Genomic DNA, 17315 nt, shown 5'->3' with positions numbered 1-17315 from the left:
TAAAATATGATGACAAAGGAGAGGGGGCCGCTAAACGATTTAAGATGTGAACTTCACAGTCACCAGATCTCACTTCAAGTCAAGTCCAGTCAAATTGTATTTGTACAGTCCAGTATCACAACCGAGAAATTTGCCTCGGGGGCAGTTGAACACCTGCAGATTTTGGACTGGGAAGTTAGACAGGATTCTCTCTCACCAACATCAAAACAGCAAATGTGGTAATAACTTTTAGAAGAATGCAGGTCAGAGCCAGAAACTTAGAGAAGCTATGCCCGTAGATTCAAGAGAACCTTATTGTTGCAGACCTGTCAACAAAACCACAGTTGTAGGCTTTATTCAGGTGCCAAGTCATTCAGAGATATACAGCAGCAGTAACATCAGGCTATGAAAATACACACAGCTGGATTACTGCACTGTTCATGAATGCCTATAGGATGTGCCATGGAAATGGAGAGGGAACGATTAAAGATTATGGGAACTGTTCATATGAGGGATTGCCCTGAGGAAGACGATGGTTTTTACATTATAAATGTAATAATAAACTGATCCCACTCCATGCTTATGGCCCAAACCTTTTAAGATAATTAAACAGTAATGTTATTCCTAACAGTGGGGCTTCTTTGTACAGGCTGCCATGTGGATGGATGACTGACCCCTCCTCTGCTGTGCTGGTTACTGAGCGCTCAAACCGGCCATTGGTTCATCGCCGTCCCTCCCGCCGGAGGAGCGAAGCGCTTCACAGTAGAATAAAGTCTGTCAGTGGTGGTTAACCCGAAGCTTACAGCATGTCTGTTTCGAACTAGATAAAAACGTTTCCTAGACCTTTCTCTGTCAATGAACGAAGCTGTAAAACCATCCTCCGGGCCACAATGCGGAAACCCGCCGGGGGACCAAAATACGCCTCCGGCTCATCAGGACCGCGCGCCGCCACCGCCGCGGTCACCTGTCTGCTGGTGACCGGGATGCTCGTCGTCACCGTGGGACACCCGAGCAGCGCACACCCGGAGGAGTCTTCAGGTCCACTGACGACTGGAAAGGTTTTCTCAACGTATTTTAGGAAACTGTCCCGGGAGCGGAGATCGATAAGCGCCCCGCCGCGGAGCAGCGGGTCCCCGCGGCCCGTGGAGCGTCTGTCCCCGGCTGACCTGTTCATAGCGGTAAAAACCACCCGGAGGTATCACCGACAAAGACTGGCCCTGCTGCTGGACACCTGGATCTCCAGAAACACGCCACAGGTGAGCTAAGGCGTGTTATTACCTCAGCCCAGTAAAAGGGAAACAGTACAAACAAACAATAACTAAATAAATAAGTAAATGACTGTTGCAGCTGTTATGAACATGAAGTGATTCAATGTGTTAATGCAGGCAGACACGTTGAAAGTGAATAATAATTAGACTTTATATTATGTTATTTTGTACAAATCGTAGGCTTACAATAGGAAAATAAACAGATAACCAATCAGTACTAAATGATATAAATCTTGTGTCGTGTTCATATGATTTACCATCTGAAGGGTCACATGAAGGACACTTTGTCTACTGGCCTATTTGGTCAGACCCAGGGCTGATAATGTAAGGTCAGAGCTCAAATGTGCATCACCTAGCCTTACATATCCACTGTTATTAGCTGCTGTATAAGGGAAGTAGTGTTCTAAATGTTTCCTTAGTTTTCTGCAGCAACTGCAAGTTAAGTTATACACCCCCTGAAACATGACTGTGTCTACTGAGCCAGCCTGCCATTGAATTGTAAAACAGAGACAGAGGCCTTTGTAATGTGTGAGAGGGAGATCTGAGGGCTAACAGGCCGACCACAGTGCTGTTAATGGGGTGACATAGTGCAAGGAGGGGATATAAAGAGGAAAGACTGTAGACTGAGATCGACTCAGATGCAAGAATGAGCCTGAGAAACACTGAAACCGATCAAGCAGTCTCAGTGGGGTGCAGGTTTGTTTTCAACAAGACTGCAAATACAACAAAGCAGTTGTTCAGACTGGAATCAAAATGTAGACACTCGCTGTGGTCTGTATCATAAATGCCAGTCTGAAACATCAGAAAAACAAGCATGCCATGGCTGTGGACTGCTACAGGAAGCCGTAGAGTGCTTTGCAGTCTGTTTCAGAGGTAGAACATAAGTCCATTTTGTAGCTGCTTTTACTTGTAGATCAGTATTTCAATTTGCTTCAACAGCACATTTACACCATGCACTACATTTATCTGACAGTTACTTTGCAGTTTAAGACTGCTCGTGCAGAACACTACATAAAGTATGATTCAGAACCTGTAAACGGTCCAGCAGCAGATCCAGTGGTCGAACTAATGCTCCACTTGGACTGTGTTCAGCTTTGAACCGGTGCATACACAACCCTAACCCAGAAATTCAACACTGAAAGGAGCCATTCTTCAGACTGATACACTCACACTCAGCTTTCACTTTTAATATTTAACTGCTCGTATTTCAGTTTTACCCAAGTACGTTTTCCTGAATGTAGGATGTTAACGTGTTGATGTGTTTCTGGAAGATAATTCAGTAGTTAATACAGTGATCTGAATAGGGCTGTAAAAAGACAATTGAGACTCTATATATAAGAGTTCTTTCTCTGCTATTGATCATGATAGAAACAGTTTTTCAGGTTGAGGATTAAATCATTAGTCCTGTGATCTGGAGGACATAAGGGCTTTGCCGGCACAGGGAGCCTCACAGATAAATGAGATCAAACTCTATGAACAGAGAGCTTTTTGGTCTGAATCACAGTGGTGAGGGAATAAAGATGAATCTCTTTCTGTGAAACACATGGGACTGTGGTAAACTGCAAAGCCCGTAATCAAATCCAGACATGACTGTGGATCGTACAGACGTCCTACTGATTTCCATTTAAACCTCAGTGTTTGAGGAAGGACGAGCTTAATTCCCATCTCATGCTGCGCGCAGACTGTTGATAGAAACACAGCTTATGTAGGCGGAACCAGCCGGCGTCTGAGTGAGTGTGTGTCTGACGAGTTCCTGCATCAGTTCTCACGGTCAGGTGTGTGTAACTCTACCTGTTTCCCAGTCACACCCCTGTATTGTAAACCTGCTGAGTAATGGAAACACAGCAACACACACAAAGTGCACTTTCTCACTGTTGCATTCACCTTCACAAACACAAATGCCCTAGGAAAAACCTGATTCTCATGGGAAGTGAAGAATGTGTCTGATCACAAGAGTAAACACACACATGCCACTTTCTCCTGTCTTGTTGTTTCCTGTCTTGTTAAGCCCTCGCCCCTCCCTGTTGTCCCCCTACTGCCTTCCCAGCTTAGCATGCACTGGTATCACACAGACACACACTCAAACTCTCCAGAAGCTGACTGATCTCAGGAGGCTTAAGAGGTTCAGGGTAAAAAAAAAAAAAAAGGCTGACAGAAACTCACAGCTGGCTGGACGCGCTCTCCTCCCCCTCCCAGGCCGTGATGTGATCACACAGCACTTGGACCAGAGATTTATTATAGTTTTGCAGCATAGCAGGCAGGTTGCAAAGTGGAATCTCTCTGGGCCTGGTCCTTTTACCGGGGCAGTGCATACAGGGAAGTCAGAGAGTATTACAGCATTGGCGGGTTGTTGCAGTGCCGTCCCTGTACTACAGCACATTGGATTCGAAGTGAAACGGCGACTATGAGGTGCTGACTTTTGGCCTTAAATTGAGACACAGCTCTGTAATTGACTGTCATACAGTTTGGTACACATGCACAGAGCAGCTGGCCTGGCTGAGTCTACAGCTCAGTGTTGTTTGACCTGCAGATCACTTACATCATGCTGACTGTACATCATCTGTGCTGGACTTGTTTCATGCAATATTTTGTCTTCAGCTTTGTCTTTAGCAGTTGGACTATGTGACTGACAGGACAGACGGGATTGTTTTTCGGTTCGGCCATACAAACTAATTGGGCAGCTTGTGTATAGGTGCACGATCACTGCCCTGCTGCATTATTCTTAAACCCAGGCACAAGCTCTACATTGCTCACTCAATACAGATGTGAACAGCTTCAAATTAAAGCCGAGTCAACACTTTAACCTCACTGCTGTTGCTTCAGATCTGTTGCCCTGAAATACAGAGCCAAAACAACAGACTATTTACAGACTGCTCTGTCTGTGCACCCAGGGAGCGTTTACTTCCTGTGGAAGGTTGTGGGGTCTGCATGGTTTCCTGAGTGCACAGTGACCATCAACCCCATCACTCAGCACAGCTAAACATTCATGTACACACACACACATCCAGCTACAGGGTTGTGACCAGCTGCTCTGCTGCTGATAGACAAGAGACCCACCTTTATCTTGGCCTCCATCCAATATCAGCATTGTTCACTGCTGCTATGTGGTGTGTGTGTGTGTGTGTGACTGAGGAAACAAGTGGAGTCTCACCTGAGATCACAGGCAGTCATCCTTGAACAAAGACGGTTGAGCAGTAGTGATGGTGTTTCTGCTTCCCTGCTAGTCAGTCACACAAACTGTGTGTTTTTTCACAGACGTATGTGTTCACTGATGGAGAGGACATGGAGCTGAGGAAAAAGATGGGTGAGCACACACACACACACACACCAACTTAAACAGTTTTGCTGAGTAGCAGTAGTGTTATCTGCAGTGTGAGAGGAGCTGTAGGAAAGCAGGAACAAGGCTGCTGACTGGGCAATACTGTGTTTCCATGAAGGTCAGGAAGTCACTTCAGTTTAATCAACAGGCCTTTCCTCCTCCTCTTACTCATGTAATTGTTTTACTGTTACTGAGGTATTCTTTTCACTATCAGACACATTGTGTGATAATGCAGGAAAAAAAAAACTAGGAAAATTATTCGGTTTTTTCAAGAAGTCAGGCTGTAACAGAATCCACATTTTGCAGCAGCTTTCTTGCTTCTGAACATTCAGTTTTGTTAAAGTTTCCGTGGTGTGTGATGGATGGTCGTTTATTTCTGTTATCGATCATCAGGAGCTCATTTGATCAACACCAACTGCTCAGCAGCCCACAACCGTCAGGCGCTCTCCTGTAAAATGGCTCTGGAATACGACACGTTTATCCACACTGGCAGGAAGTAAGACACAATCCATGCAAACAGTAACTGACGTACTTTCTCAAAAAGATACACAAATAACTCTCAGCATCATCCTTTTCAGGTGGTTCTGTCACGTCGATGATGATAACTACCTGAACGTCGGCTCCCTCCTGAAACTTCTGTCTCAGTACAGCCACACACAGGATGTTTACATCGGCCGACCCAGCCTCGAGCGACCAATAGAGACCACAGAGCGCCTCGGCACCGCTGAAGTGGTAACTTCATATTTTACTGCCCAGAGAGATTTACCATAAAGATGAAATACTGGATGTTCCAGTAATGTAGAGGTGTCTCTATATTTTTGTCCTCCCCAGCTACATACATGAGAGGGTCAGAATATTAGAAACACCTCTGAATATAATGTAGTCCAGTACACTGCCACCTTTAACTACGACCTCAATAATAATCATATAATCAAATTCACACATTTATTACAATTGCACCAAAAACTGAAACATTTTGAGCTTCATAAACACAGATGTGTCTGCATTGTACCTACACTAATACAGTGGCTGGTGAGTGTTTGTTCACTGCCTTTGTCCTTCATTAACTGAAATATTCTGCTGTATGTATTGAGCTCTGTGCACTGAGCATCAATGCACTCGGACATCTGTATTGACGTCTCCTTCACTGAGTCCAAAGGATGATGTGCAAAACACTTTTATCCATCCATTATCTATACAACTTACTCCTGAATATCCTCCCCAGCTACATACATGAGAGGGTCAGAATATTAGAAACACCTCTGAATATAATGTAGTCCAGTACACTGCCACCTTTAACTACGACCTCAATAATAAACACACTCCTCAGTTTAGAGAGACAAGTCAACCTAAGCTGCATGTCTTTGGACAGTGGGAGGAAGCCGGAGTACCCGAAGAGAACCCACGCAGGCACAGGGCGAACATGCAAACTCCACACAGAAAGGCCCCGGGCTCAAACCCAGAACCTTCCTGCTGTGAGGTGACAGTGCTAACCACCACACCACTGTTTCGCCCACACTTTCATTCATACTGTATATTGTGTGTGTCTCTGTGCAGAGGCAGGTGCGTTTCTGGTTCGCCACAGGAGGAGCAGGGTTCTGTCTTAGCCGTGGCCTGGCTCTCAAGATGAAGCCGTGGGCAAGGTAAACTCACACTGAGATCCATTCTGAGATGATTATTTTGGGCACTGTTCCATCTGTATAATCGCATTTTCTCCTCCACGTGCTCTCTACTTCTCTCTCTGTCTAGCGATGGCACTTTCATGGCGACAGCTGAGCACATTCGCCTCCCTGACGACTGTACTGTAGGCTACATCGTGGAGGCGCTGCTTGGTGTGAGCCTCATCCGCTCAGCTTTGTTCCACTCCCACCTGGAGAACCTGGGACTGGTGTCAGACATGCACAGCCAGGTACACACAAACACACACACACAGTATGCACACATAACACCACAGCATCATGATCTGCTATTACAGATATGAAAACTGTTTTTTTTTTGTTGTTCTCGATCAGGTGACTCTTAGCTACGGCACTGTGGAAAACAGCAGAAACACTGTGAATGTGAAAGGACCGTTTTCAGTTAATGAAGATCCTACCAGGTAAAATATGTGTACAAATGTGTGATAAACAGATGATAGTGAAGACTAGAATGAGCAGAAAATCACAGTTTATAGATTCTCATTATTGGATTCCAATAATCCCGCACTAACTTATCATCGCACTTCTCAGACATCACTGGACCCACAATGGACAATTTTTAAGAAGTCATCAAAATCAATGCAGCAAATCCAGAGTTATCATCTTTTTTCATTCTGTGTATTCCGCTTCCTTCCACAATGTGGTGGCTACATTACCAACAATGCAACCCGACCACCGCCAAGTGACATCACTTGAGGCAGTTTATCAGACATCAAGCAGCTTTTCTCTGCAGCCTCAAATGGTTTGTTACAACTAGTACTCCCCAAGAAAACAGACTTTGATGTGTCAAATTAGATTCCCTTCCTTTTCTCTGTATGGACCATGTTTTCGGGACAGTGCTTTATCTTTGCTACAAATCTGCTCAACTGAATGAAAACACAATTTAGTCTCCAAAAGAAATGATCAGTAGAGGACAGCATAATAATCACCATAAATCCAGAGCAGTCAACTAGTGGTTATGATTATGGTCAAACACAAACACTCATATCCTCACTATGTCAAAGTGACAGGTTTATGTTTATTCTCCTGTCTGGTGTCTAGCTTTTATTTGGATTCTTTGGATAGGCCTACACTGCATGCTAATGGGAAAACAGTGGCAGTCTGATTTAGCCTATGAGGCACAGAGGCCTCAGTATTTCTTCAAAAGAAGCAGTCTAACACAAAAGGTCACCGTCGCTGTGAATATTTACCACAGAAGGCAAACAACACAAAGGATTAAACAAACTGATCTTATTTTTAGTCTTCCTGACATTAAGGAGATTTTTTTTTTATTTGTTCTCCCTCACATCTTTCTTTTCCTCCCTTTGTCCTCTGGGCAGTAATTGTATCATTGTGTACTGAACTGGGCTAATTGTCAATATTGTGCTTAGTCAATAGAAGCTGAGGGCAGCGTGCCCACAGGATGTGAGGGAGGGAAGGAGGCAATGAAATAAGCTTCCTGTCCTATCAGTGGATGGGGTCATAGAAAAAAAATGAATATCTTTTTACACAATAAGTAACGTACAATGACTTCTTGTATATTTTTGACACAGTCTTACAGATGCTCAGGCTTTAGCTGCAGAATGTGTCCTTCAATCCTCCTTTATGAAAGTGCTTCAGTTTGTGTATGTTTTACTACTATGACAAGTTTCCTGGCTTTGTTCATTGTGTGTATGTGTGTGTATGCGTGTGCTTTTGTATTACTTACATTATGGGGGGACCTGTTAACACACACATTATGGGGACTCGGCCTTCCTTGTGGGGACCACCCTCTGGTTCACAATTTGAATTTTAGGGTGACAACATGGTTTAAGTGTTAGGGTGAGGTTAAGTGTTAGGGTCTGGGTTAGGGTTAGGCAAGTAGTGGTTATAGTTAAGGTTTGGGTAAGTCTAGAGGAAATGAATGTAAGTCAATGCAAAGTCCCCACAAGGAATGAAAACACAGTGTGGGTGTGTGTATGAACGTGTGGCCATGATTAACTGTATTCACTGTTTTATTTTGAAATTCCCAGTTTGTGGTTTCCAGGCATTGTGCCACTCATTTCCCTCTCTTTCTCAGGTTCATGTCTGTCCATTGTCTGCTGTACCCAGACACACCTTGGTGCCCTGGGCCCTGGCCGCTTTAACACCTATCCAGTGAGGAAGACGGCGGGCTGGACTGGTGGGGGAGAGAAAGTCTACAGCAACATGCGCTGCAATGCCAAAATTATCTAGACATTATGTGGGGCAGCTGCCTGTGAGAACACAAATGTCTAACTGGAGACTCTTCTGTTGTTAAGAGTGGATGTTGAAATCGTCAGACATGTGACATTATCATGTCCTGCCCCTTCTGTGCTCTACCTAGAGGCCCCCACCCCCCTGCATAAACCAAACAGTATTCCCAGTACGTAGGTGAGAACACATCTGACATGGACTCCTGTTGTGTGCTTTATGTATGGATGGGCAACTCTGGAAAATGTCCAGTCCTGAATCTGTGAACATTGTCTGGAGCTTATGTCTGATGGTGCATGGAAGTGTTGTAGACATGCAGGAATAAAGAGAATCCCCTCTGCTGAGGTATTTCTGAAACACTTGGGCATCCTACATCAGTCTGACTTTGAAGCTTCGCACATAAGCTCTGACCCTGTGAAACTGGGTGTCAAAAAGCCAAACACTGCAACAAGAGAAGAAGATTACAAGCCAGAATTCTTGGAAGGATGAGGGTGATGGCAGCATGAGAGGAGAATGGTTTATCCTCAGTTCCAAACGTACAGCAGCCTGTCAGACCATCTGTCTTCTGTCTAATCACAGCATTCACTCAATTTTTAGCTTTTGTTTATTAGCTTTAGCACTGAGCGAACATTAGCATATATTGTTGAGGCTTAGAGGGTAACTCTGGTCTTTCTGGAGCTTTAGTTTTTGGCTATCATTTTTACCAGTTATGATAACATTGTACTCACCAATGTAAACGGCGAGATCCGAGACCACGACAACATAACTACAACTAAGTCAGACAGTGCACGCGACGCCTAGTAAGGCTTGTGTCAACAGTATTCTGCAATGACTGTTAATGGTGCTTTGAAAATTTTATAGCAGTGTAATAAAGATGATCCCCTTTGAGGTTTTATTGAGAAATGACTCATGTTGGGTCGTCTTCTGTTTCTGTGCATTGAAAGCAGTTGTTGCAACTAAATGAAAGTTTTTAAGTTAAATTCTGTCCCTCATTAAATGAATGTATATGATGAACCATTGCTTCTGAAGCATACGTGCTGTTTCCAGTATCTGGACCGTATGTAGATATCACGGTTGGTTGTTAATAAAAACAGTTTTGGTAAAATACTTGAATGTTTGTGAGATCCCTTACATTAAATAACACTTTGGGGGATTTTAAGGGGCGGGGACACAACTTTTCACCTCCGACTTTGTTTATGAGCTGTTGGGTTCCTGTCTGGAGACACCACCTCCCCCATATCCAGAGCCACACAAAATTCCACCACACACACACACTGAAACAACAGCAGTCCTCTTATCTGATTGAGCCATACACAAGGCCTGCAGAGATAAAGGCACAGCTGAAAGATTAGTGGACTGTATGCCTCTGTGTGTGTATGCGTGTGTGTGTGTGTGCGCGTGCATCATGGCCTTTCTCCCACTGCAAATTCAAGTGATGTCAGACTATGTGGACCATAGGGAGTACTTAGACAAACAGCCATCCCCAATAGTGAATTTGTGAAATTATTCCCAAGCTCAACATCCTGCTGATGGGACAGTGTCCCCTGCTGGCCACATACGTTACTGCATTATCACCTTCACGATGGGAGGATTTATCGCAGGACTGCATTTATTTTAGCTGAGTGTTTCTAATAAACAGCTGAGTGTTTTTTTTGTTTGTTTGTTTTGTTTTATTGAGTTTTAAGTAAATGGTTCACTGCAGCTTGTGCCCTAAGCCACTAACTGGATTTTTACATTCGACCGTGTGTGGCAAAATATGATTGTACTTGTTTGGTATACAACAATAAAAATAGGCCCTAATAAATATATTTGTATGTTGTAAATAAACCAAACCCAACACTGAGGCAGTAAGTGCACAATCAAACCTGGGACATTTCACAACTCTCCTATATACTGTGAAGTACACGAGTTCAAATGCTCATAATTCCATTTGTCTTATTTTTCACTTTTTACAAGCACAATCAAAATGATTAAAATGAACCCACAGTTTTGATCAGTATGTTAAAGTTGCTTTAATTTATTTTTTTTAAACATCTATTCCAGGCTGAATGATATCATTACCACAGTTTTGACATGTACATCATTAATATCTTAGTTAAAATATCAGAAAATAAAAACAGCCATAGAAAACATTGTTTATCTGTCACATCTGGACAGAGGTGTATTTGAAGTCCTGTCACTCACTCGTAAACATGTGTGGCTTTTTCCATTGAGAATTACTGCACCAGATCGGTTAAAGCACAGAAAGCTTAGCGCGGGAATTCAAATACAACTTGAAGTCAGGTATGCAGACTACACTGGAATAGTTTTATTAAAACATTGCATGACAGAGTCATTCACCATTGATAAGAGAGGAAAAACGCTGCTCTTGCCTTTATTCTCCTACAAAACAGCTAGCTATTATTTTATCTTTAAAGTTTGATTTTTTACAAGACAGAGGAAAAAATTTAAAAACATGTTGTGATATGAAGAGTGTATAAGAGTTTAAAAACATTATGAAAGGCCATTAATCAGTGACTAGTCCCACAGATCTTAACACTGTTTGCATCAATGGTGCAAAAACACTGCAAAGTACTAGAGCATAGGTAGCATTGTTACCATAACGTGGACATTTTCATCCAAGTAAAATCACACATATAAGATTGTCTCGCTAATACGAGAAGTGGTCATTGATTAATAATAATAAAACATTAAAATGCTGTACAGTTATGGTGGATGAAAGGTGTCTGCGTGTTAGGGCTCTGCTCACTCAGCTAACTACAAGATTCCAGGCTTCTCTGAAATGCAGTTCCTACATACTACATCACCCATAATGCAAATGGTTATCAGTGTGATGCCACAGCAGTGGGAGGACATGCAGTTACTACAGCTCTAGATGTGAATGCAACAGGACAAAAGGGAAAGACGGATTTTATGATGCCGCAGTGTGTATTGAATGTGTGTGCGTGTCTATACAGCACGTGTGTGTAAACGTGTGCCAGTGCTGATGTGTGTCTACATGTACGGCGTCTGTGTAGAAATGTCTCAGGCTAGATAGGCTGGCCGTTGCTTGCAGCCAGACAGACACACTGATCACTGTACTTACACACAGTAACACCGAGAGCCACAGCCAGTCACGCTGCAGCGAGCTCACACACAACGAGTCACGACCACAGTTTTTCTACACTGTACACAGAGTTTTAGAGCAGGAGGAAAAACCACTGGCAGTGTCGCAGGCAGTGTTTTTACTTCTCCATCTCGCAAAGTCACCTTGAACTAGAGAATTTGTGCTTGTGGGTAAAAAAAAAAAAAAAAGTATACTTCCTCCTACTGGTGGCTAAAGATTGATCCAAGGTCACCGGTTAACAAAATATTAACAAAATAAAAGCACAAGAATAACAAAACAGTATAGAAGAAAAAAACAGAACTGGTCACAGTATCACATCCCGATAGTCAGCTTATGATAAAACATAAAAAACATCCACTTTCCATGAGTTTGAAACACTTTTATGTAACAGTATTTGTCAGGGACATGATGTTTCAAGTTTTGGGACATAATGTCCATTCACGAATGATGGAAAGTTGTTCACTTTACTATTCCTGAATGAAAACAAAACATTAAAGTAACAAAAACCATTCCCATCCCGCCTCAGGCCTGATCGTCCTCAGGGACCTCGACTGCCTTACATAGCACCTGTCAAACACATAGTCGCAGTTATCGGTCCATCACTTCCCTTGTCAAGTGTCTTTCCTGTTCCTTTATTATTTACAATCCAAGGGAAACATTCCATGACTCTTCTGAGATGTTGGGCGGAAGCAGGAGAAGCAGAATCAGGCATCCCTCGTTTTTATTATAAAGTTTTTTGGCACAGGTCGAGCCTTCTTATGTCCTTTGTCTTTTGCTCCAGTTCCCAGAATTCAAAGCAGTTACTCCACAACAGGACTCCTGGCAAATGTTCAAAAATGCAATAACTGATGCGCTTCACTGTATGTGCACGTAAACAAGTACAGAGAGGGGCATGGACACGCTTTTTGAGATCACGATTCAAGTCTGATTTAGGTGACATTGTTAAATGCTAAAGTGAGAATGTGGATGCAGTAGTAGACCTTCTATCTAAACATGGCTTTGTGATTCACTGGCTTCTTATTTATACAGATGAGTGTTCAGTTAAGACTATCTGCCTCTTTGTGTGTGTGTGTGTGTGCGAGATACAGCAAAGATTTCCATGATACACACGCAGCACATCATATTACCAGTAAAGATTCAACAGTCTACTTTAGATGAAATCAGAATAAAGCACACTTACTGTTACTATTTACAGCTCTGTACAGTGTGTGTGCATGTGTGTTTGTGTGTGTGCACTTGTCTGAGTGCAAGTGTGTGGTCTGAATGTAAAAGTGTTAGGGCAGATACCAGTAGAGAAGGAGATATTTGAAGACTAGCAGAAGGAAGTGTGGGCTGTGTGTCCATAAAGAAGAGAAGTAGAAACAGCCATCATGTACAGTATGATGGGCTTTGATGGTTAGATTTTCTGGATAATTGTGGATGAGGAGTAGAAGTTGACCTCCAAAGTGCAGTCCTTCACTGAGGTGCTTGGTTAATGGGATGTGGCTTACTATGTTGTTTCTGGTGAAGCGGTGTTTGTCAAATTCAGTGGGTCTTGACAAGCTGGGGTTCTGTTGGTGCTTGAAGCACTCAGCTCTGGTTGAGCTCTGGTGAGCGCCATGTTGGGTCTTGTTGGTGGCTGTGAGAACTGGATTTAGGCAGTACTGGGGTGGAATGACACAGCTCTGGTCTCTAGTGGACTGAGGACTGTGGTCGGGCAGCAGGGTGAGGACGGCTAGCCGGGTCCAGTTGGTCATTGGGAACGGAGCGTCGGTTCTGGTCTGGTCGGTTAGTGGCTAAGTATTTTGCTCTCATACTGGAGGTGTACTGAAAAGATAGAAGACAGCAAGGAAGTGGGGGGTTGAGAAGGAGTAATGTTGGAAAGGAAACATGAAAAAAGGACAAGACAAGAAAGACATGAAAAAGGAGAATAAACAAGGCTGGATCATCATTAATCCTTATTTACACAGGAAAAAATAAAAGCAGACATGTGGAATTTGTAGTTAAAATAGTTTACATTAGATCAAGAGAAGATAGACAGATAGACAGATAGATAGATAGACAGATAGATAGATAGATAGATAGGGTGACAAACAGAAGCACACACACAGACACAGCAGAAACACTTGGACCAGTCATTTGGACAGCCAGGGGTGTTTAATTACAACAGTCATTCATTATGTTATAGCTGATTAGGATCTGATCTGGATGATGTTATTGCAAATTAGCAGATGTGGTTCATTTTTGTCAGTGGTTTGTCGTTAGTGCTCTATTTCTGATGTAGTAGGTTAGCCTGGTATGAGTTAGTGGTCTCTTGGGAGCAGCTTGCTAGTTACAGTCGGAGGTCTCTGGTTTCCACGTCACTGCAGACAGGAGAGCAGGCCTGCACGGCACGGCGCCTGGTCGGCAGCCCTGCCCTGCCATTTTGGTGGCTTCTACAGTAGGAAATGTGCTCCTGTGACTGTTTAATGGTGAAGAGTGAGGGGCACAGAAACAGAACACATACACCTCGACCAGAGAATGCACACATAGACACACTGTGGGAACAGGGGGGAGGGGGAGCAGGAACTTTTAGAGGTTTGGGGCTTGAGTTTAGTCGGGGGCTGTACTGCTAAAAATTTTCATTTTAGGGTATGACCAGGTGACATGGAGCAAGGAATGTATCCTAAAAGGTGTGCAGATGTAATAACGAGAGATTTGTTGATAAAACTTTATCAGCCCACAGTATTGAAGCCCCATGATACTGCATGGATAAACATCCACAACTACAGGCCCAGCAGCACCTTGACAAAGCCAAAATAGTCAACCTGTTTGTGGAGAACAGCTACAACGAGGTGAAATTCAGACACCTGTAAGATTGGCAGCTTTATCTTAATGACATGGGAGAAAATGCTTGATGCACTACGTAATTAAATATTACTATTAAAGTGCTTGAGGTTCTCTGAACCCAGACAAACATCTGTTGTTTTATCATCTCCAAGTCCTCACACATTTCATTGTCGGCCACAGTGAAACCAACCAGACTTTACATCAGAAATAGAGAACAACTTTGTATCTACCATGTATTAGACTGACCCAACAATTACTTTATTTTGATGCAAGTGCAGATCCCACTAGCAACAGGCTTCTTGTGAAATTTCGGGTAATCCCAGGCTGCCAAAATGACCTTTGACCTTTGGCAGTCCACAATCACAAAGGACGCCTGCAGTGGTGTAGGGATAGGGAACTACCTTCCAATATCCACACTAGCATGCTATAAAAACATCAGAAATAAGATACAAGTACATATATCAATCCCATGCTTCTTCATTATGTTCTACAATTATTTAGGGCCATCTCTGTGGGTTCTGTGGTTTGGAGTAGTTTCCATCAGTGCAGTGGGTATTGGAAGATAGTAGAGGGAGAGTGTATTCTAGAAAGTGTACACTTACAGAGGGTGGAGGGGACTCCCTGCCAATCAGGGGGGTGTTCTCACACCGAGGGTTCTGAAAGTTTGCATTCTGGCTCCTGCGTTATAGAATAAGAGGTTACTGCATGTGGTCGCCCTGCCTCTGGTGCTGAGCTGCTGATCTGTGCTCTGCTCATGATTACAACTTAATGTCATCAGGAATAGCTACAATTTCAGGGATTTTAGCTTAGTGGTACCATAAAGCAATGAGTTAACACCTCTGCCACAGTCCAACATACTTAACATTTGTTCTTAACAATTCACAACACAAATATATAGTCTGTAAAATAGTTCTTCTATCTGTGTGGGGACGTATAGGAAACTGGCACATATTGTACAAGGTTTGTTGGTAGTAGATTTTAAAAAAAAGGGACTTTTAAACATAAAATATGAACTCACTGAGTTTCAAATGGCCCTTTCAAGCACAATGAAATAGTAAGTCAAACAAGGGCTCTGGTACTGTACTGTATATAGTACAGTGCAGCTGGTTTCATCAGTGTTAACAGTTTGATACCTAGAAGCCTTTGGTAGATTTTACGAGTCTAAAAAGATGAACAAATATGGAGATTTTGTGTATATGATAGAGATCTAACACAGAAATCAGCATCTAACGTTGTCTTAAAAAACCACAGTAGTGTTACCTAGTTAAAAGTCAGCACATGTTCATTATGGTTCTGTAGCTGAAACTTTGTTTCAGTTCTAAAAAAAAAAATAAAATCACAGGTAGTCCTGTCCTCTACACATTGAGGTGGTTTTGCATGTTTTGATTCATTAACTGTAAATGATGTACAGTTTACATTACTGCTAAATATCAACCCAGCGCCTCTCTGTACAGAGTTTGCATGTCCTCCCTGTGCCTGCGTGGGTTTTCTCCGGGTGCTCCAGCTTCCTCCCACAGTTCAAAAACATGCAGGTAGGTTGACTGGCGACTCTATATTAGACTTCATCCGGAATAAAAACATGGCAAGTTTATCATGCGCATCGTCAGTTGGGTTTCAACTGATGATTCGCTGTGGTGACCTCTAACGGCAGCAGCCGAACTGGCAGTGGCAGACAAAAGGTTTCTATGTTTTTTCTGAAATGTTTCTTGTGGTTTCAGAGCAACCAACTGTGGTAAACTGTAATATGCAGCAAGCTAGGTGAAAGTACCCTATGGCGAGTGCACATCTGAATTTGCAGCTTTAATCAAGTTTTTGCTGACATTATGGACTGAAACAGGCAGGCTGGCTGATATGGAAAACGACAACTATTCTTCATCAGCATCAAAAGGGAAAGTAAAGAAAGGCTATAACTCACTGAGTGACAAATAATGTGTCTGAAAGGACATGCGAGCGAGACATACCAAAATCCTAGCTATTTTAACTTGTATCACAGGCAGTGAGCATTGCTATGCTGCTAGTCTTGGTCACGTTGGGGCAAGCATCAGCTACCTATGGCAGGCAGTGTATTGATCCTGCTAGCCTCTAGCTAGCGGTGGGTGCTAACTCACATGTATTCAGTGACGGGGGCATTGCTGACAGTGTGGGCTGTAGCGGGCAGGCTAGCTTCGCTACCGTAGCTGGAGCCACAGCTGTAGAGACTGGGCATGTGAACGCGGTACAGGTTATCGTGCACACCGCCCCTTGAGGCACCCGACTCGTCCTCTCCGTCTTCCTCATCCGTCCTTCATTTGGTCAGGGTAAGGGCAGGGCATAAGAGGGCATGATGGATAGAAGGGGAAAAGGTAGAGGGGGAGGAGATCCGAGTACGACAGTGCAGCTGGTTTCATCAGTGTTAACAGTTTGATACCTAGAAGCCTTTGGTAGATTTTACGAGTCTAAAAAGATGAACAAATATGGAGATTTTGTGTATATGATAGAGATCTAACACAGAAATCAGCATCTAACGTTGTCTTAAAAAACCACAGTAGTGTTACCTAGTTAAAAGTCAGCACGTGTTCATTATGGTTCTGTAGCTGAAACTTTGTTTCAGTTCTAAAAAAAAAAATAAAATCACAGGTAGTCCTGTCCTCTACACATTGAGGTGGTTTTGCATGTTTTGATTCATTAACTGTAAATGATGTACAGTTTACATTACTGCTAAATATCAACCCAGCGCCTCTCTGTGCAGAGTTTGCATGTCCTCCCTGTGCCTGCGTGGGTTTTCTCCGGGTGCTCCAGCTTCCTCCCACAGTTCAAAAACATGCAGGTAGGTTGACTGGCGACTCTATATTAGACTTCATCCGGAATAAAAACATGGCAAGTTTATCATGCGCATCGTCAGTTGGGTTTCAACTGATGATTCGCTGTGGTGACCTCTAACGGCAGCAGCCGAACCGGCCGCGGGCGGC

At 43.2% G+C, this 17315-nt stretch overlaps 2 protein-coding genes across 3 annotated transcripts in view; one reads left to right on the top strand and one right to left on the bottom strand.

Moving 5' to 3' along the window:
• The first annotated feature begins 677 nt into the window (after window positions 1-677).
• On the top strand, window positions 678-9539 carry LOC109973279 (beta-1,3-N-acetylglucosaminyltransferase lunatic fringe-like). Its single transcript, XM_020622737.1, has 8 exons — window positions 678-1235; window positions 4503-4551; window positions 4960-5062; window positions 5145-5298; window positions 6124-6209; window positions 6316-6475; window positions 6579-6664; window positions 8302-9539. Exons 1-8 carry the CDS (start codon window positions 870-872, stop codon window positions 8366-8368), a joined length of 1071 nt encoding a protein of 356 aa, XP_020478393.1. The 5' UTR covers window positions 678-869; the 3' UTR covers window positions 8369-9539.
• A 1419-nt stretch (window positions 9540-10958) lies between these two features.
• The window catches only part of ttyh3b (tweety family member 3b), a 23693-nt gene continuing 17336 nt past the window's right edge, over window positions 10959-17315 (bottom strand). The window contains exons 14-15 of one of the 2 annotated variants that reach the window (XM_020622735.1): window positions 14970-15045; window positions 10959-13365 (exon numbers count right to left, since the gene is read on the bottom strand). In XM_020622735.1, the coding sequence (XP_020478391.1) occupies window positions 13231-13365; window positions 14970-15045 (211 nt within the window). In that variant the 3' untranslated portion in view covers window positions 10959-13230. Of the gene's footprint in view, window positions 13366-14969; window positions 15046-15647; window positions 16448-17315 lie in introns of those variants that run through there. The other variant, XM_020622736.1, reaches the window with a different exon arrangement.

Source organism: Monopterus albus, unplaced genomic scaffold, assembly GCF_001952655.1.
Source record: "Monopterus albus unplaced genomic scaffold, M_albus_1.0 scaffold288.1, whole genome shotgun sequence".
Lineage (NCBI taxonomy): Eukaryota > Metazoa > Chordata > Actinopteri > Synbranchiformes > Synbranchidae > Monopterus > Monopterus albus.
Note: the sequence above shows the minus strand (reverse complement) of the source record. Positions and strands in the feature narration are given on the sequence as shown.